At 46.3% G+C, this 22,235-nt stretch overlaps 1 protein-coding gene across 6 annotated transcripts in view; it reads left to right on the forward strand.

The window, feature by feature from the left end:
* Positions 1-22,235, forward strand: part of ATN1 (atrophin 1) — a 200,559-nt gene that overhangs the window by 157,549 nt on the left and 20,775 nt on the right. For all 6 annotated transcript variants that reach the window (XR_013598479.1, XR_013598477.1, XR_013598476.1 and 3 more), the window contains one exon: positions 14,049-14,232. Coding sequence is in view for 2 of the 6 variants with exons in the window: in XM_078651530.1 (XP_078507656.1) it covers positions 14,049-14,232 (184 nt within the window). In the remaining 4 variants the exon portion in view is untranslated. The remainder of the gene's footprint in view (positions 1-14,048; positions 14,233-22,235) is intronic.

Raw genomic sequence — 22,235 nt, forward strand, 5'->3', positions numbered from 1 at the left:
TCTTCGGCCCGGCTTGCTTGAATCCTGATGGAGCAGTGAGAAAGGGACTCATGTCTGAGTATACCCTGCCACACCTATAGTGGCCAAAAACGATACAGAAAAGGGGGTGGTGATGAACAGAGTGTCTGAATTAAGCAGACCACTCTTACCCAGTCCAAAGATCAGGGCTTGATCCATCACCGTTATTTATCTCACTGCCCCATCCCATTTTGTCCACCATAAGCGTGGAAGGGTATACTCAGATGTGAGTCCCTTGCTCATTGCACCATCAGGATTCAAGCAAGCCGGGCCGACGACGCCTGAAATGGCAGAAACCGGTCCCCGGAAGCTTGTTTCCTTCCCAGTATAAGAATTGGCTTGGTAGTTTGGTTTGCCCTGTTCCCATCATGCACTGGGACAGGAACAGACTAATTTGCATATAGCCAAGTTCTGAGCTGGGATGGTGCAGTGAGCTAAAAAACGGTGATGGATCAAACCCTGATCTTTGGACTGGGTAAGAGTGGTCTGCTTAATTCAGGCACTCTGTTCATCACCACCCCCTTTTCTGAATCATTTTGTCCACCATAAGCGTGGAAGGGTATACTCAGATGTGAGTCCCTTGCTCATTGCACCATCAGGATTCAAGCAAGCCGGGCCGACGACGCCTGAAATGGCAGAAACCGGTCCCCGGAAGCTTGTTTCCTTCCCAGTATAAGAATTGGCTTGGTAGTTTGGTTTGCCCTGTTCCCATCATGCACTGGGACAGGAACAGACTAATTTGCATATAGCCAAGTTCTGAGCTGGGATGGTGCAGTGAGCTAAAAAACGGTGATGGATCAAACCCTGATCTTTGGACTGGGTAAGAGTGGTCTGCTTAATTCAGGCACTCTGTTCATCACCACCCCCTTTTCTGAATCATTTTGTCCACCATAAGCGTGGAAGGGTATACTCAGATGTGAGTCCCTTGCTCATTGCACCATCAGGATTCAAGCAAGCCGGGCCGACGACGCCTGAAATGGCAGAAACCGGTCCCCGGAAGCTTGTTTCCTTCTCAGTATAGGAATTGGCTTGGTAGTTTGGTTTGCCCTGTTCCCATCATGCACTGGGACAGGAACAGACTAATTTGCATATAGCCAAGTTCTGAGCTGGGATGGTGCAGTGAGCTAAAAAACGGTGATGGATCAAACCCTGATCTTTGGACTGGGTAAGAGTGGTCTGCTTAATTCAGGCACTCTGTTCATCACCACCCCCTTTTCTGAATCATTTTGTCCACCATAAGCGTGGAAGGGTATACTCAGATGTGAGTCCCTTGCTCATTGCACCATCAGGATTCAAGCAAGCCGGGCCGACGACGCCTGAAATGGCAGAAACCGGTCCCCGGAAGCTTGTTTCCTTCCCAGTATAAGAATTGGCTTGGTAGTTTGGTTTGCCCTGTTCCCATCATGCACTGGGACAGGAACAGACTAATTTGCATATAGCCAAGTTCTGAGCTGGGATGGTGCAGTGAGCTAAAAAACGGTGATGGATCAAACCCTGATCTTTGGACTGGGTAAGAGTGGTCTGCTTAATTCAGGCACTCTGTTCATCACCACCCCCTTTTCTGAATCATTTTGTCCACCATAAGCGTGGAAGGGTATACTCAGATGTGAGTCCCTTGCTCATTGCACCATCAGGATTCAAGCAAGCCGGGCCGACGACGCCTGAAATGGCAGAAACCGGTCCCCGGAAGCTTGTTTCCTTCCCAGTATAAGAATTGGCTTGGTAGTTTGGTTTGCCCTGTTCCCATCATGCACTGGGACAGGAACAGACTAATTTGCATATAGCCAAGTTCTGAGCTGGGATGGTGCAGTGAGCTAAAAAACGGTGATGGATCAAACCCTGATCTTTGGACTGGGTAAGAGTGGTCTGCTTAATTCAGGCACTCTGTTCATCACCACCCCCTTTTCTGAATCATTTTGTCCACCATAAGCGTGGAAGGGTATACTCAGATGTGAGTCCCTTGCTCATTGCACCATCAGGATTCAAGCAAGCCGGGCCGACGACGCCTGAAATGGCAGAAACCGGTCCCCGGAAGCTTGTTTCCTTCCCAGTATAAGAATTGGCTTGGTAGTTTGGTTTGCCCTGTTTCCATCATGCACTGGGACAGGAACAGACTAATTTGCATATAGCCAAGTTCTGAGCTGGGATGGTGCAGTGAGCTAAAAAACGGTGATGGATCAAACCCTGATCTTTGGACTGGGTAAGAGTGGTCTGCTTAATTCAGGCACTCTGTTCATCACCACCCCCTTTTCTGAATCATTTTGTCCACCATAAGCGTGGAAGGGTATACTCAGATGTGAGTCCCTTGCTCATTGCACCATCAGGATTCAAGCAAGCCGGGCCGACGACGCCTGAAATGGCAGAAACCGGTCCCCGGAAGCTTGTTTCCTTCCCAGTATAAGAATTGGCTTGGTAGTTTGGTTTGCCCTGTTCCCATGATGCACTGGGACAGGAACAGACTAATTTGCATATAGCCAAGTTCTGAGCTGGGATGGTGCAGTGAGCTAAAAAACGGTGATGGATCAAACCCTGATCTTTGGACTGGGTAAGAGTGGTCTGCTTAATTCAGGCACTCTGTTCATCACCACCCCCTTTTCTGAATCATTTTGTCCACCATAAGCGTGGAAGGGTATACTCAGATGTGAGTCCCTTGCTCATTGCACCATCAGGATTCAAGCAAGCCGGGCCGACGACGCCTGAAATGGCAGAAACCGGTCCCCGGAAGCTTGTTTCCTTCCCAGTATAAGAATTGGCTTGGTAGTTTGGTTTGCCCTGTTCCCATCATGCACTGGGACAGGAACAGACTAATTTGCATATAGCCAAGTTCTGAGCTGGGATGGTGCAGTGAGCTAAAAAACGGTGATGGATCAAACCCTGATCTTTGGACTGGGTAAGAGTGGTCTGCTTAATTCAGGCACTCTGTTCATCACCACCCCCTTTTCTGAATCATTTTGTCCACCATAAGCGTGGAAGGGTATACTCAGATGTGAGTCCCTTGCTCATTGCACCATCAGGATTCAAGCAAGCCGGGCCGACGACGCCTGAAATGGCAGAAACCGGTCCCCGGAAGCTTGTTTCCTTCCCAGTATAAGAATTGGCTTGGTAGTTTGGTTTGCCCTGTTCCCATCATGCACTGGGACAGGAACAGACTAATTTGCATATAGCCAAGTTCTGAGCTGGGATGGTGCAGTGAGCTAAAAAACGGTGATGGATCAAACCCTGATCTTTGGACTGGGTAAGAGTGGTCTGCTTAATTCAGGCACTCTGTTCATCACCACCCCCTTTTCTGAATCATTTTGTCCACCATAAGCGTGGAAGGGTATACTCAGATGTGAGTCCCTTGCTCATTGCACCATCAGGATTCAAGCAAGCCGGGCCGACGACGCCTGAAATGGCAGAAACCGGTCCCCGGAAGCTTGTTTCCTTCCCAGTATAAGAATTGGCTTGGTAGTTTGGTTTGCCCTGTTCCCATCATGCACTGGGACAGGAACAGACTAATTTGCATATAGCCAAGTTCTGAGCTGGGATGGTGCAGTGAGCTAAAAAACGGTGATGGATCAAACCCTGGATGGATCAAACCCTGATCTTTGGACTGGGTAAGAGTGGTCTGCTTAATTCAGGCACTCTGTTCATCACCACCCCCTTTTCTGAATCATTTTGTCCACCATAAGCGTGCAAGGGTATACTCAGATGTGAGTCCCTTGCTCATTGCACCATCAGGATTCAAGCAAGCCGGGCCGACGACGCCTGAAATGGCAGAAACCGGTCCCCGGAAGCTTGTTTCCTTCCCAGTATAAGAATTGGCTTGGTAGTTTGGTTTGCCCTGTTCCCATCATGCACTGGGACAGGAACAGACTAATTTGCATATAGCCAAGTTCTGAGCTGGGATGGTGCAGTGAGCTAAAAAACGGTGATGGATCAAACCCTGATCTTTGGACTGGGTAAGAGTGGTCTGCTTAATTCAGGCACTCTGTTCATCACCACCCCCTTTTCTGAATCATTTTGTCCACCATAAGCGTGGAAGGGTATACTCAGATGTGAGTCCCTTGCTCATTGCACCATCAGGATTCAAGCAAGCCGGGCCGACGACGCCTGAAATGGCAGAAACCGGTCCCCGGAAGCTTGTTTCCTTCCCAGTATAAGAATTGGCTTGGTAGTTTGGTTTGCCCTGTTCCCATCATGCACTGGGACAGGAACAGACTAATTTGCATATAGCCAAGTTCTGAGCTGGGATGGTGCAGTGAGCTAAAAAACGGTGATGGATCAAACCCTGATCTTTGGACTGGGTAAGAGTGGTCTGCTTAATTCAGGCACTCTGTTCATCACCACCCCCTTTTCTGAATCATTTTGTCCACCATAAGCGTGGAAGGGTATACTCAGATGTGAGTCCCTTGCTCATTGCACCATCAGGATTCAAGCAAGCCGGGCCGACGACGCCTGAAATGGCAGAAACCGGTCCCCGGAAGCTTGTTTCCTTCCCAGTATAAGAATTGGCTTGGTAGTTTGGTTTGCCCTGTTCCCATCATGCACTGGGACAGGAACAGACTAATTTGCATATAGCCAAGTTCTGAGCTGGGATGGTGCAGTGAGCTAAAAAACGGTGATGGATCAAACCCTGATCTTTGGACTGGGTAAGAGTGGTCTGCTTAATTCAGGCACTCTGTTCATCACCACCCCCTTTTCTGAATCATTTTGTCCACCATAAGCGTGGAAGGGTATACTCAGATGTGAGTCCCTTGCTCATTGCACCATCAGGATTCAAGCAAGCCGGGCCGACGACGCCTGAAATGGCAGAAACCGGTCCCCGGAAGCTTGTTTCCTTCCCAGTATAAGAATTGGCTTGGTAGTTTGGTTTGCCCTGTTCCCATCATGCACTGGGACAGGAACAGACTAATTTGCATATAGCCAAGTTCTGAGCTGGGATGGTGCAGTGAGCTAAAAAACGGTGATGGATCAAACCCTGATCTTTGGACTGGGTAAGAGTGGTCTGCTTAATTCAGGCACTCTGTTCATCACCACCCCCTTTTCTGAATCATTTTGTCCACCATAAGCGTGGAAGGGTATACTCAGATGTGAGTCCCTTGCTCATTGCACCATCAGGATTCAAGCAAGCCGGGCCGACGACGCCTGAAATGGCAGAAACCGGTCCCCGGAAGCTTGTTTCCTTCCCAGTATAAGAATTGGCTTGGTAGTTTGGTTTGCCCTGTTTCCATCATGCACTGGGACAGGAACAGACTAATTTGCATATAGCCAAGTTCTGAGCTGGGATGGTGCAGTGAGCTAAAAAACGGTGATGGATCAAACCCTGATCTTTGGACTGGGTAAGAGTGGTCTGCTTAATTCAGGCACTCTGTTCATCACCACCCCCTTTTCTGAATCATTTTGTCCACCATAAGCGTGGAAGGGTATACTCAGATGTGAGTCCCTTGCTCATTGCACCATCAGGATTCAAGCAAGCCGGGCCGACGACGCCTGAAATGGCAGAAACCGGTCCCCGGAAGCTTGTTTCCTTCCCAGTATAAGAATTGGCTTGGTAGTTTGGTTTGCCCTGTTCCCATCATGCACTGGGACAGGAACAGACTAATTTGCATATAGCCAAGTTCTGAGCTGGGATGGTGCAGTGAGCTAAAAAACGGTGATGGATCAAACCCTGATCTTTGGACTGGGTAAGAGTGGTCTGCTTAATTCAGGCACTCTGTTCATCACCACCCCCTTTTCTGAATCATTTTGTCCACCATAAGCGTGGAAGGGTATACTCAGATGTGAGTCCCTTGCTCATTGCACCATCAGGATTCAAGCAAGCCGGGCCGACGACGCCTGAAATGGCAGAAACCGGTCCCCGGAAGCTTGTTTCCTTCCCAGTATAAGAATTGGCTTGGTAGTTTGGTTTGCCCTGTTCCCATCATGCACTGGGACAGGAACAGACTAATTTGCATATAGCCAAGTTCTGAGCTGGGATGGTGCAGTGAGCTAAAAAACGGTGATGGATCAAACCCTGATCTTTGGACTGGGTAAGAGTGGTCTGCTTAATTCAGGCACTCTGTTCATCACCACCCCCTTTTCTGAATCATTTTGTCCACCATAAGCGTGGAAGGGTATACTCAGATGTGAGTCCCTTGCTCATTGCACCATCAGGATTCAAGCGAGCCGGGCCGACGACGCCTGAAATGGCAGAAACCGGTCCCCGGAAGCTTGTTTCCTTCCCAGTATAAGAATTGGCTTGGTAGTTTGGTTTGCCCTGTTCCCATCATGCACTGGGACAGGAACAGACTAATTTGCATATAGCCAAGTTCTGAGCTGGGATGGTGCAGTGAGCTAAAAAACGGTGATGGATCAAACCCTGGATGGATCAAACCCTGATCTTTGGACTGGGTAAGAGTGGTCTGCTTAATTCAGGCACTCTGTTCATCACCACCCCCTTTTCTGAATCATTTTGTCCACCATAAGCGTGGAAGGGTATACTCAGATGTGAGTCCCTTGCTCATTGCACCATCAGGATTCAAGCAAGCCGGGCCGACGACGCCTGAAATGGCAGAAACCGGTCCCCGGAAGCTTGTTTCCTTCCCAGTATAAGAATTGGCTTGGTAGTTTGGTTTGCCCTGTTCCCATCATGCACTGGGACAGGAACAGACTAATTTGCATATAGCCAAGTTCTGAGCTGGGATGGTGCAGTGAGCTAAAAAACGGTGATGGATCAAACCCTGATCTTTGGACTGGGTAAGAGTGGTCTGCTTAATTCAGGCACTCTGTTCATCACCACCCCCTTTTCTGAATCATTTTGTCCACCATAAGCGTGGAAGGGTATACTCAGATGTGAGTCCCTTGCTCATTGCACCATCAGGATTCAAGCAAGCCGGGCCGACGACGCCTGAAATGGCAGAAACCGGTCCCCGGAAGCTTGTTTCCTTCCCAGTATAAGAATTGGCTTGGTAGTTTGGTTTGCCCTGTTCCCATCATGCACTGGGACAGGAACAGACTAATTTGCATATAGCCAAGTTCTGAGCTGGGATGGTGCAGTGAGCTAAAAAACGGTGATGGATCAAACCTTGATCTTTGGACTGGGTAAGAGTGGTCTGCTTAATTCAGGCACTCTGTTCATCACCACCCCCTTTTCTGAATCATTTTGTCCACCATAAGCGTGGAAGGGTATACTCAGATGTGAGTCCCTTGCTCATTGCACCATCAGGATTCAAGCAAGCCGGGCCGACGACGCCTGAAATGGCAGAAACCGGTCCCCGGAAGCTTGTTTCCTTCCCAGTATAAGAATTGGCTTGGTAGTTTGGTTTGCCCTGTTCCCATCATGCACTGGGACAGGAACAGACTAATTTGCATATAGCCAAGTTCTGAGCTGGGATGGTGCAGTGAGCTAAAAAACGGTGATGGATCAAACCCTGATCTTTGGACTGGGTAAGAGTGGTCTGCTTAATTCAGGCACTCTGTTCATCACCACCCCCTTTTCTGAATCATTTTGTCCACCATAAGCGTGGAAGGGTATACTCAGATGTGAGTCCCTTGCTCATTGCACCATCAGGATTCAAGCAAGCCGGGCCGACGACGCCTGAAATGGCAGAAACCGGTCCCCGGAAGCTTGTTTCCTTCCCAGTATAAGAATTGGCTTGGTAGTTTGGTTTGCCCTGTTTCCATCATGCACTGGGACAGGAACAGACTAATTTGCATATAGCCAAGTTCTGAGCTGGGATGGTGCAGTGAGCTAAAAAACGGTGATGGATCAAACCCTGATCTTTGGACTGGGTAAGAGTGGTCTGCTTAATTCAGGCACTCTGTTCATCACCACCCCCTTTTCTGAATCATTTTGTCCACCATAAGCGTGGAAGGGTATACTCAGATGTGAGTCCCTTGCTCATTGCACCATCAGGATTCAAGCAAGCCGGGCCGACGACGCCTGAAATGGCAGAAACCGGTCCCCGGAAGCTTGTTTCCTTCCCAGTATAAGAATTGGCTTGGTAGTTTGGTTTGCCCTGTTCCCATCATGCACTGGGACAGGAACAGACTAATTTGCATATAGCCAAGTTCTGAGCTGGGATGGTGCAGTGAGCTAAAAAACGGTGATGGATCAAACCCTGATCTTTGGACTGGGTAAGAGTGGTCTGCTTAATTCAGGCACTCTGTTCATCACCACCCCCTTTTCTGAATCATTTTGTCCACCATAAGCGTGGAAGGGTATACTCAGATGTGAGTCCCTTGCTCATTGCACCATCAGGATTCAAGCAAGCCGGGCCGACGACGCCTGAAATGGCAGAAACCGGTCCCCGGAAGCTTGTTTCCTTCCCAGTATAAGAATTGGCTTGGTAGTTTGGTTTGCCCTGTTCCCATCATGCACTGGGACAGGAACAGACTAATTTGCATATAGCCAAGTTCTGAGCTGGGATGGTGCAGTGAGCTAAAAAACGGTGATGGATCAAACCCTGATCTTTGGACTGGGTAAGAGTGGTCTGCTTAATTCAGGCACTCTGTTCATCACCACCCCCTTTTCTGAATCATTTTGTCCACCATAAGCGTGGAAGGGTATACTCAGATGTGAGTCCCTTGCTCATTGCACCATCAGGATTCAAGCAAGCCGGGCCGACGACGCCTGAAATGGCAGAAACCGGTCCCCGGAAGCTTGTTTCCTTCCCAGTATAAGAATTGGCTTGGTAGTTTGGTTTGCCCTGTTCCCATCATGCACTGGGACAGGAACAGACTAATTTGCATATAGCCAAGTTCTGAGCTGGGATGGTGCAGTGAGCTAAAAAACGGTGATGGATCAAACCCTGATCTTTGGACTGGGTAAGAGTGGTCTGCTTAATTCAGGCACTCTGTTCATCACCACCCCCTTTTCTGAATCATTTTGTCCACCATAAGCGTGGAAGGGTATACTCAGATGTGAGTCCCTTGCTCATTGCACCATCAGGATTCAAGCAAGCCGGGCCGACGACGCCTGAAATGGCAGAAACCGGTCCCCGGAAGCTTGTTTCCTTCCCAGTATAAGAATTGGCTTGGTAGTTTGGTTTGCCCTGTTCCCATCATGCACTGGGACAGGAACAGACTAATTTGCATATAGCCAAGTTCTGAGCTGGGATGGTGCAGTGAGCTAAAAAACGGTGATGGATCAAACCCTGGATGGATCAAACCCTGATCTTTGGACTGGGTAAGAGTGGTCTGCTTAATTCAGGCACTCTGTTCATCACCACCCCCTTTTCTGAATCATTTTGTCCACCATAAGCGTGCAAGGGTATACTCAGATGTGAGTCCCTTGCTCATTGCACCATCAGGATTCAAGCAAGCCGGGCCGACGACGCCTGAAATGGCAGAAACCGGTCCCCGGAAGCTTGTTTCCTTCCCAGTATAAGAATTGGCTTGGTAGTTTGGTTTGCCCTGTTCCCATCATGCACTGGGACAGGAACAGACTAATTTGCATATAGCCAAGTTCTGAGCTGGGATGGTGCAGTGAGCTAAAAAACGGTGATGGATCAAACCCTGATCTTTGGACTGGGTAAGAGTGGTCTGCTTAATTCAGGCACTCTGTTCATCACCACCCCCTTTTCTGAATCATTTTGTCCACCATAAGCGTGGAAGGGTATACTCAGATGTGAGTCCCTTGCTCATTGCACCATCAGGATTCAAGCAAGCCGGGCCGACGACGCCTGAAATGGCAGAAACCGGTCCCCGGAAGCTTGTTTCCTTCCCAGTATAAGAATTGGCTTGGTAGTTTGGTTTGCCCTGTTCCCATCATGCACTGGGACAGGAACAGACTAATTTGCAGTTCTGAGCTGGGATGGTGCAGTGAGCTAAAAAACGGTGATGGATCAAACCCTGATCTTTGGACTGGGTAAGAGTGGTCTGCTTAATTCAGGCACTCTGTTCATCACCACCCCCTTTTCTGAATCATTTTGTCCACCATAAGCGTGGAAGGGTATACTCAGATGTGAGTCCCTTGCTCATTGCACCATCAGGATTCAAGCAAGCCGGGCCGACGACGCCTGAAATGGCAGAAACCGGTCCCCGGAAGCTTGTTTCCTTCCCAGTATAAGAATTGGCTTGGTAGTTTGGTTTGCCCTGTTCCCATCATGCACTGGGACAGGAACAGACTAATTTGCATATAGCCAAGTTCTGAGCTGGGATGGTGCAGTGAGCTAAAAAACGGTGATGGATCAAACCCTGATCTTTGGACTGGGTAAGAGTGGTCTGCTTAATTCAGGCACTCTGTTCATCACCACCCCCTTTTCTGAATCATTTTGTCCACCATAAGCGTGGAAGGGTATACTCAGATGTGAGTCCCTTGCTCATTGCACCATCAGGATTCAAGCAAGCCGGGCCGACGACGCCTGAAATGGCAGAAACCGGTCCCCGGAAGCTTGTTTCCTTCCCAGTATAAGAATTGGCTTGGTAGTTTGGTTTGCCCTGTTCCCATCATGCACTGGGACAGGAACAGACTAATTTGCATATAGCCAAGTTCTGAGCTGGGATGGTGCAGTGAGCTAAAAAACGGTGATGGATCAAACCCTGATCTTTGGACTGGGTAAGAGTGGTCTGCTTAATTCAGGCACTCTGTTCATCACCACCCCCTTTTCTGAATCATTTTGTCCACCATAAGCGTGGAAGGGTATACTCAGATGTGAGTCCCTTGCTCATTGCACCATCAGGATTCAAGCAAGCCGGGCCGACGACGCCTGAAATGGCAGAAACCGGTCCCCGGAAGCTTGTTTCCTTCCCAGTATAAGAATTGGCTTGGTAGTTTGGTTTGCCCTGTTTCCATCATGCACTGGGACAGGAACAGACTAATTTGCATATAGCCAAGTTCTGAGCTGGGATGGTGCAGTGAGCTAAAAAACGGTGATGGATCAAACCCTGATCTTTGGACTGGGTAAGAGTGGTCTGCTTAATTCAGGCACTCTGTTCATCACCACCCCCTTTTCTGAATCATTTTGTCCACCATAAGCGTGGAAGGGTATACTCAGATGTGAGTCCCTTGCTCATTGCACCATCAGGATTCAAGCAAGCCGGGCCGACGACGCCTGAAATGGCAGAAACCGGTCCCCGGAAGCTTGTTTCCTTCCCAGTATAAGAATTGGCTTGGTAGTTTGGTTTGCCCTGTTCCCATCATGCACTGGGACAGGAACAGACTAATTTGCATATAGCCAAGTTCTGAGCTGGGATGGTGCAGTGAGCTAAAAAACGGTGATGGATCAAACCCTGATCTTTGGACTGGGTAAGAGTGGTCTGCTTAATTCAGGCACTCTGTTCATCACCACCCCCTTTTCTGAATCATTTTGTCCACCATAAGCGTGGAAGGGTATACTCAGATGTGAGTCCCTTGCTCATTGCACCATCAGGATTCAAGCAAGCCGGGCCGACGACGCCTGAAATGGCAGAAACCGGTCCCCGGAAGCTTGTTTCCTTCCCAGTATAAGAATTGGCTTGGTAGTTTGGTTTGCCCTGTTCCCATCATGCACTGGGACAGGAACAGACTAATTTGCATATAGCCAAGTTCTGAGCTGGGATGGTGCAGTGAGCTAAAAAACGGTGATGGATCAAACCCTGATCTTTGGACTGGGTAAGAGTGGTCTGCTTAATTCAGGCACTCTGTTCATCACCACCCCCTTTTCTGAATCATTTTGTCCACCATAAGCGTGGAAGGGTATACTCAGATGTGAGTCCCTTGCTCATTGCACCATCAGGATTCAAGCAAGCCGGGCCGACGACGCCTGAAATGGCAGAAACCGGTCCCCGGAAGCTTGTTTCCTTCCCAGTATAAGAATTGGCTTGGTAGTTTGGTTTGCCCTGTTCCCATCATGCACTGGGACAGGAACAGACTAATTTGCATATAGCCAAGTTCTGAGCTGGGATGGTGCAGTGAGCTAAAAAACGGTGATGGATCAAACCCTGATCTTTGGACTGGGTAAGAGTGGTCTGCTTAATTCAGGCACTCTGTTCATCACCACCCCCTTTTCTGAATCTATTGATACACTGGTTAGGGAAATTTGCATACACTTGTCCTACAGCTCCACAGATACCGCTAATCAGAAGTGCAAACAGACAAGCATGACAGTGATGCACATAGCCCCGCAGTGGTCCAGGCAAACCTAGTTTACAGACCTAGTGGAAAGAGCACTTGGCTGCATAATGAAGTTACCTGCCTTGCAGAACTTGCAAACGATACAGTATGGGCGGGTATAGCATCCGGAGCCAGACAGTCTCAGCCTAGCACTATGTCTTCTGAGGTCTTAGAATTCAGAAACCTTTCCCAAGGATGCATTGCAGTTCTGGGGAAGACTAGGAGACCAACGACATGCACATGTTTAAAAACCAAGTGAAATAGATGCATCCACTGGAATATAAAATAAATTGACTCGCAACCTAATAGGATATACTGCAATAAATAGGTACCTAATGCACCTTCGAAATGAAAGACTTTCATACACATTTATAAAGTTACATCTGTCTATTGTTGCATGCACCAGAGGCACTATAGGAAAGAGTTTCTTTACCAGACCAGCTTCAAAAGATTCCTTAAATGGGTTAAAAGGGTGGCAAAGTCAAGGTCAGCACCCACTCGCAATGTTAACTTTGTACTAAAACTGGTCATGAAAGCACTATTTTAGGCCAGGCACAAAACAGGACTCATATTTAATATTGAAGACAGCATTCCTGATTGCCTTCACATTATTACACAGTGTAACAAGCACTCACAATACAAAGACCATACTTAAAAATACACAAAAACAATGGTAACCATGAGGATAAACCCCCAATCCCTACTAAATATCATGTTATCACATTTCCACATTAAGCAATACAATTATCTGCATGTTTCCAGCAATTGCAAACACCATCAAAAAATCCCTTCAAACACTAGAAGTCAGGAAAAAATGATGTATTGCTTGTAAAAAGCTGCAAAGTGCAAGAAACTGGAATCAATTCTTGATCTCACTTGCACCAGCAAGCATGGTGTTTCCCAGTCATGAAAGGAAACTACACCAGATGGATAGTGCACATCATACAAACAAGCTACAGAGCAGAAGAGATCAGAGCTGCAAAATGATAGGCTTACTTACCTGTAAAAAAAGGGTTTTGCTGCTTAAAGAATTTTCTGGATTCATATGCGATCCTCCCACCTCCACATAGAAGATGTGAGTTTAAACAAGAGGTGAGAAAACAGTACAGAAGTATGAAATAAAATGAAAAGCCAAGAACATACCGGTCACCAAAAAAGTGTAGAAAAGTATGTGAAGATGGCTAGTATGCCCTGAGACTTTGTGGGCGTACGTCTGATAGAACAGGATGGCTATACCAACCTACTGGGGACAGTTCCGTACCCTACCACTGGATGGTGGAATAATGCAAATCATGTGAATCCAGGAAGTTCTTCAAGCTATACCTTTTGTTTTTAATGCCATCTACAAGCTCCCTCTTGGACCATTACATCTGTGCACTGATCCATGGGGAACAGTTTCTGCTGGACATTGAAGGGAGCTCAGTTGCCATGTGCATTCATTCCTTTGCATGAGTCAAGGGATTCTACTTTTGTGGTACAAAATTGTTGTTAAAATGTTTTTTCTATATATATTTCTATCCTTACCAATTTTTCTTTCTCATTTGTATCTTCTGTTTCTTCCTTTGCTAAGTTAGTGTCTGTATCTATCCATGTTGATCCCATACTTGTTCTCCTTTTTCTCCTCTATTTTCTCCTTATTTCTTTTCCACTACTTCTGTCTCTCTCTCTACTTCATCTTTCCTCAAATCTGTATCTCACTATGTCCCTCTCACTCATCACTCTCTGCATCTTCCTATCTTCATCTCTCCTCTCTTTGAAGACTGACTCCGTCCACCTTACAAACCTAACCAAACTAGGCTTCCTTAAATTATTTCATTATTCTCTTCGTTCCCCTTCAATCTTGTCTTCTCAGCCCTGTCCATGGTCTTTTTGAATTCCTTCCTTCCCTCCATGGTGTGCCTCGATTGATTATTGTTCTATTTGTCCCACTACTCATGTTGCCTCCTTTGACTCTGTGTACGTCTTTCTCCTGCAGCAAATCCATATCGTGATCTCCCCGGCTCGCTCGCAGCCCCGATGTCAGCGGCCCACCAGCTGCAGGCGATGCACGCCCAGTCAGCCGAGCTCCAACGCCTTGCTCTGGAGCAGCAGCAGCAGTGGTTGCATGCCCACCACCCTCTGCATGGTGTGCCTCTCTCTGGGCAGGAGGACTATTACAGGTAACACTGCTTTTCCCAGAACTCGGTGTGTCCCATCTATCTCTATCTCATCCATCTGATACTGCAACTATCACCTCCTTCCTTCATCAGGTACCTCTTGAAATATGAAAAGAAAAAGAATCTGTGTAGTACCTTAATTTCTAAAAGACTAGTGTTTAGTAGGTCTTTGTGAAACACTCAAAGCATTTTCAGGTTGCATATATTTTCCCACTTCTATCTAGTCAACCTTAATACTCCGATGTCGACCATTAGGAAAGGCACGCCCGACGTATATGTCTTCTGTCAGTTGATCAGAGATTTAAGCGTTAGTTGAAGTTAAAGCCTCAGGATTCCTTTACTATGGATCGAGTACGGTTCTAGGCGGTTAACAGATTAATTATGACATTGGGTTTCATTGCAAGCCAGCGAGCCTGAGTGCATCAACTGACTCTTGTTAGATGTTATGTTTTTCTAGGGCTCGATGCTACACATTGGCAACCATGATAGGACTCCTTCCAGTTTTGCAAGGTACTAGAACTTTCAAATGCTTTTCTGCCATTACCCTAACAACTGTAACCCAGTCACCCTCAGAATAAGGTCAGAGGGTCAGAGACCTCCGGCGTGGTGATTGGGTGAAAGTGAGCCAGAGTGCTTGATGGCATTAGGAGTTCAGATATGATACAGCATCCCACACCAAGGGACTGCCCCACACTGTGAACATTGCCCTCCACAACCCCTAATCAACACTGTCTTTGCATCCTTCCTCCAAACGGCCCTACTTCCCATTTTGATACCTGTGGTCATTCTGGGTAGGAAAAATTATGGTGTCAACGCAAATCTTTCCACCCAGTACTCCCCCAGATAGTTTTAAAACATGTCTTGGTTTTGTAGGTCTCCCCAGGTTCTGGCCAACCCCGGTCCTGAATACAGCCATTACCCACATCTCACAAAGCACCTTAATGTAAAGCTTCTTTCTTGCACTTTCCACAGTCATGTTTTTGAAGCATTTCCTTTCCTGACCGATTGTCGTACCCAAGACTTGTGAGCTACCTTTTTATTCAGAAGTTTAGGAACATGTGGTGGTTAGTCACTTGTTAATATTTTTTTATTTTCCTTGTAGTTTTTAGCTTCCTTTCGTAGTTAGTGTCCACAAAAACATCTTTACAAAAAACCTTCTCAGTTTAAATAGTTGCATGAGTCAGTTAAATTGATCACTGATTGAATGCTGAGTGATTGCTTGTTTATTCAAATTGTCACTTCACATATCTTGAGAGCAGATCTACTTCTCAGACCTATCATCGGAACTAGGTATTTCCTTGGGCATTCATTGGGCATTTTAGGCATGTTAGCCCAGAGCTAAGTGAAAACCTTTGTCACATTGTCAATTCTGTCCAGGCCTGCATGAAGTAGGATAAGAAAAAAACTATATTTGTCTCTAACCTGGGGCACAGAACTGTGTGTCTGTGCCTCAGAAAGGAGCCAGGTGCTGTTTGCAAATGTTCTTATGCTAAGAAACAAATCCTAATAGCATTTGTCTTCTTGTTAAAGATTAGATCCTAAGGAGGTCTGTTAAGGCCTCTTCTTGATTGCCAGAGAAAATGGTGACTTCTCCCAGAAGCCATGGGGGCTCATTTGTGCAGAACTGTATACATAAAAGTTGTCCTTTGTCTGCTTAAGATCATCTCAGTTGTGTGGGAAAAACCACAAGGGTTTAAAAAAAATGCATAGGCAATCTTGTATCTCTTGATTCTAGTTGAAGATTAATACAGAAGCGGTTAGCCGGCCACCAAATTCCCTTGCATCAGGGAAGAAAAAACAGTCACCGATAACACCAAGAGTTAAATTTCAGTTGAAGTTCCAACTGCTAGAAGCAAAAATCTGGGACAAAAATACTAGCAAAGGGTCAAAGAATGTAGTCGAAGATGAGGAGACAAATGTTTTGTGTCTCATCCATCATTTGGAACTGACATCGTAGGAAATACTCAACTTCACCTTGGATTGGGAACCTCATGGACAGAACTCCATTTTGGATAGGGCAGTTTATAATGCTTGTGCACCTTCCTTTCCTCAAACTCCTGGTGTTCGTAGGCAGCATTGAATTCTGCAAGCCTATCACCACCTGGGTGACTGAGCACAGAGACACAAGAGCAAACTAGTCAGTAAGGATGCCCAACCGTGCACTGAGCGCGGCTTTCAACAATGCTTTTTCCCACAGCATGTCGAGCACTTCTTATTCCTCTCCTAAATACATGTCGTCTCTGATAAGCTGTTGCCACTGCTCTCGGCACAGATGTAAAACTCTTTCTTGGGGCACACATTTGTGTGTCTGTACCCCAGCAAAGAACCACATGACTACTGACTTTCTTGTTGGCTTACAGAAATATTGAAACAGTTTTGAACTCTTTGCTGGGGTACAGACAGTCTGATCTTTTTTCTCACAATGTTTCTCGCTCCATAAAGCATTGTGAGAGAAAGGATCTGTATGTTTCTACCTAAACAGTTATTTGCACATTCCTATCCATATGTTCCATCTACATCTTCTATCTTTGACTCTTTGATTATCCTCCTTACAATCAGGAACACTATCCTTCTTGCAGTTCTGGTTTAACCACCGATGAAAGTGTTTCAGTCACGGTTTGTGATCCCTCAATAATTCAAAAGGAAGAACACCAGTCAACGAATTAGTGTGAAGCACAAAAATATTGTAAAATGTTTATCTTTTGTCATGTTCCCACCAGGTCCTATGCCACTGCTCAAATGATTTCTCTTCCTCTATAGTTTGTGTACCACATTTTCTCTTAAAATGGCATGCTGCTATGTGTATGAATACACCATTGCTTAAATGTAAAACGTGTCCATATAAATGTTGCACTTACGTAGACCCTTGCATCTACCCCCTTCAAGCGCCACACATGGACCTACTTCGGGACTGAAATCACAGGCTGCCCCATAGATTAATCCATAATTGTGTTTACCTTGCTTCCTGTAACACACTGTGGCATAATATCCCTTTTTTCACACTTGTTGCCAAGTTTAGCAAGAGCAAGACACAACGTTGAGCTACCCAAAGGTCCAAAACTTCCACATCTGTAAGTTTGTTCCATGAACCCTGGTGTTCATACCATGTGTTGCTATAGATAACCATGCTCAGATTAGAGAACGTTCCTGGCAATATGTCTCTAGCTTTAAGCCAGAAGTTAAACAACATTTGCCTAACTTGCCGTTCAAGGACAAACATCTCTTTGGACCTCATGTTGACCAAATGTTGGAGAAGTTAAAAGGATACAGACAGAGCAAAAGCCATGGCTCCTATTCAAACAGCAGCACCAAGGGGCTCCTTTCAGAGGCATCTGTATCGAGGAGGTGCTAAAGCCACCCCTCCAGGCACCCCTTCTTCCTACCAGAAGTAGTAACAAAGCCTCCAGCGACAGACACTAAATGTATATTCTGCAGGGTCATATAGAAACACCAATGGCAGAAGTAAAAGAGGCACTGAGAAAGGAGCCTCTCCTAACATACTGTGAATCCCCTCAATTTCCACCTGTATCATCTAACGCCTGTAGGGGGCGGGCTTCAAGATTTCCCAGCCTGTTGACAGGAAATCGCAACAGACAGTAGGGTACTAGGCACAGTTCAACATGGGTATTGCTTAAAATTCATTTCAATACCGCCAGATTTACGGCTACGCAAACACAAACTAAGCAGCGACTACCAACGTCTGCTACAGAAAGAGGTTCATGGGCTCCTTCAAAAGGGCCCTATCGAGCTCGTATCCCACAATCAGCAGGGCAAGGAGCCTTCTCACTATACTTCTTTACACCAAAAAAGGGCGGCTCGCTCAGACCATCCTGGGAATTGATGCATCATGTCAGAACACCTTCACATGGAATGATTACAGGATGTTATACCTCTATTTCAAAAAGGCGACTACATGGCTGCATTCGATCTCAAAGATGCCTACTTCCACATTCCCATTCATCCCGCCATCAACACTACCTTACGTGACGAGCATTACCAGTTCAAAGTACTTCTAATCAGTGTCACCACTGCTCCAAAGGTATTCACCAAATGCCTGCTGTGGTCACGGCACACCTAAGAAGAGAGGGAATTTATATATATCCTAATCTCGCCAACTTGTTAATCACAAGCTGAAGCCGGCAACAATTCCTAAACATCACACATTTGACCATTTCATGTTTTTCGCATTCTGGGCTTTACCATAAATGCGGTCCAATCCCACTTACAACCACTCCGGATTCAACCACTCCAGATTCAGTGATATCAAAGGAATAAGCGAGTATTGATAGACGTTTGGGGATAACTGATTCCCTTACACTTTAACATCGATTGGATATTGCTGCAAATACATTTTTTAACCCTGATGAAGTCGTCTTTGAGGACAAAACATGTTTGTCGGGCTGTGTCATTGATGTTTTGGAGAATAAAAAGAAAATTGTTTTGAGACTTCACACTATGGCTCCCTTGTTATTTTGGATCTGGAGAATACATTCATATTGACAACATTGAATAAGAATACTACCGGAAGAAAAGCAGAAGAAAAATCTTAGTACTAAATTGTTGGACTATTGCAGCAGTCCCTTTTATGTGTTTTCTTCTGTGTATTTTTGTATTTATGGTTTCAGAGCAGTTTGACCGTTAAAGGGTGAGTGCCTACTACTACCATTTAACAAGACTAGCATCTGTGCAGCTGCTTTAGCCAGACTTACTCTTGCTTTGGGATTATATTGAGTCATGGGCAGAGCTTACCCAAGCCCTCAAAGAGTTACAGTATTTGGAGAACTTGTACCTCTTTTTCAGCACACAATACTCTCAAAACAATAGTGTGTCAATTAGCATAATGGCTTCTTATATAGCAATTGCTCCTTCCTCTCGGCTGCGCATGCATCGCCTACAACAGTGCCTAGCAGCACAATGGTCACAAGCGGAGGGTCAGATGGAAGATCTAGTGTTGCTAACGGCCAGAGCCCGTTACTTTCTGCAGTGGTGGAACAGCAGCTATCTATTCTGTGGCAGGCCTTTGTAATATCATATTCTGCAGATGACCATTGTTACAGATGCATGCCAAGCCAGATAAAGAGGTCACCTCAATCACAACACAGTTCAAGGTTTATGGAAACCAGCCCAGCAAGCTTACCACATCAACTATTTGCAACTTTTGGCAGTCCACCTGGCTAAAGCTTCCTACTGCCTTCCTAGTGCTTATTCATAACCAAGTGGTCCTCATTTGGACTGTCAACATGACTGCCATGTACTACCTGCAAAAACACAGGTTTACCCTCTCACTCCCTCTTTGTCTCTTAGTACTGTCGATTTGGCATTGTGCCGTTCACCACCATATTCACCTGATGGCAGAATTCTTACATGGGGTGGATAATGACTTTGCGGACATGTTAAGCAGGACTCGTCAGCAATTTCACAAGTGGAACACCACCCAGAGATCCTACAATTGTATTTCAATCATTGTGGAGCTACCAACATGGATCTGTTTGCCACCCCAAGAATGCAAAATGACCAAACATCATCCCAAGGTACACACACCCACGTTCCCTGGGCAATCCTCTATGGATCAGTTGGTCTGGGGTATTTGCTTATGCTTTTCCGCCTCTCCCATTCCTTCCACAAGTGGTACAGAAGATGTGGTAACTTTCACAAAGCCTCATACAATGCCCCCCCCCCCTTTCCATCGCCCCTCCCCAACCTGGGCAGGAAAACCATGGTACTCTGTAATTTTAGAAATGCCCTTCAGCCTCCAAATGAAGCTTCCCAACCTTCTTACCAGAGCCCAAGGACAGATCAAGCACCAAGATCCTGAACAACTGAATCTCGTGATTTGGCATTTGAGGTCTTAAAAGTTGGCTTCATTAGGCTTTCTTCAAGAATGTTTGCACATCCTGAAGGAGTCGCATAGACCCACCACATGTGCTTACTATGATGCCAAGTTTGCCCACTACTATACTGCAAAAACACATCCTCTTACACCTGCTGTTCAATACATCATTACCCACTTACCTAATTTACAAACAGTAGAATTAGCGTATTCAGCAGCAAAAGCGGCATACATACAGAACAGGCAACATCCCTTCCTATTTCACATACCAGTAGTTAAATCTTTCATGGAGGACCATAAAAGAGTGGTCCCTACGAGAGTCCCAATAACCATGCTAAGGAATCTTTGATGATGTACTCACCAGACTCAGGGGTCCCCTATCTGATCCAATAAATTCCTGTGACCTACGGTATCTTTCCTGGAAGGTAGTATTTTTGGTAGCAATAACCATCTTTATGCCACATTAGTGAGATACAAGCTCTCACACTACAGGAACCTTTCATACATGTTCATAAAGACAGGGTAGTTCTCAGGACGCGGGACAAACCCCACATTCTTTCCCGGGGTAGATTTCCCGCTCTGTCTTAAACAGACTATAGACCTCACAGTGTTTTCCCCAAATACAGGCTTTGTAGCAAAGAGCAACCTACATAATCTGGATGTAAAATGTGTTCTCGTACTACATTGATAGAACAAATTCTTTTTGCAAAACCGATAAGCTATTTGTGGCTTGTGCAAAACCTCACAAAGGACAATCCATATCAATGGCAGTAATTGCTAGCTGGATGGGTAAATGTATTCAAACATGCTATCTCCACGCAAAAAGAGCTCTCCTGTAACACCTGGAGCCCATTCTACCAGAACAAAAGCAGCATCTATGATCATGGTAGGTTAAATTCCATTAGCCAAAAATTTGTAAAGAGGGTACTTGGTCAACCCTCACACATTTACTAAACATTATTGTGTGGATGTACTTACTAGATAACAAGCATTGGTTGGACAAACAGCACTGAGGACATTATTAAAGACATCTATGTCATCCACATGCTACCCACCGCATATGAGTAGGTACTGCTTTACAGTTTATGCCGAGCTAAAAGAAACTGGTCTAACCCCGCCAGGCCTCATTCCACTTGGAAAAAAGAAACCGTTATGACTTTCTTTGGAATATACCCATGGCTGACATTTGTAAGGCAGCTACATGGTCCACTCCACACTCATTCATCAACACTTCTGTGGGGATTTCTTAGCAAACCAACAAGCACAAGTTGGCCAAGCTGTTCTAAGAACTCTGTTTCAGTCTTCTGCAACATGCACTGGCTAATCACCACTTCAGGGATTACTGCTGTACAGTCCATGCAGTCTATGCAGAGTACATGCTATGAACTGAAAATGTTACTTATCCCTATAAGTATCTAATCATAGTGTGTAGTGCTGTAGATTCACATGTGCCCAACCACCTCCTAAGACACGTCTGGATGTAACATTAAAGGTCTCCATAATGTTTTCACTAAACGCACATGAGCATCATATAATCTTCACTCTCCACTCCATACTATTTTCACCCTCTATTCGGAAAGCAATCTAACAATGGAGTGATGCCCATTCGCATTCCAGCAGAGGTGTGATTCACTATACCTCGTGACTCATAAGACTTCTTCAAAGAACAAGCATTGAAAATGCAATAGGTCTCGCAATAGAAGAGTTTAAAAATTTTCGTTTTGCAAATGGATGAGTGGCGTTGCGTGGATGAGTGGCGTTGCGTGGATGAGTGGCGTTGCGTGGATGAGTGGCGTTGCGTGGATGAGTGGCATTGCGTGGATGAGTGGCGTTGCGTGGATGAGTGGCGTTGCGTGGATGAGTGGCGTGTGTGAGTGGCGTTGCGTGTGTGAGTGGTGTTGCGTGTGTGAGTGGTGTTGCGTGTGTGAGTGGCGTTGCGTGTGTGAGTGGCGTTGCGTGTGTGAGTTGCGTGTGTGAGTGGCGTTGCGTGTGTGAGTTGCGTGTGTGAGTGGCGTTGCGTGTGTGAGTGGTGTTGCGTGTGTGAGTGGTGTTGCGTGTGTGAGTGGCGTTGCGTGTGTGAATGGCGTTGCGTGAGTGGCGTTGCGTGTGTGAGTGGCGTTGCGTGTGTGAGTGGCGTTGCGTTTGTGAGTGGCGTTGCGTGTGTGAGTGGCGTTGC

The sequence above is a fragment of the Lissotriton helveticus genome, chromosome 7 (assembly GCF_964261635.1).
Source record: "Lissotriton helveticus chromosome 7, aLisHel1.1, whole genome shotgun sequence".
Lineage (NCBI taxonomy): Eukaryota > Metazoa > Chordata > Amphibia > Caudata > Salamandridae > Lissotriton > Lissotriton helveticus.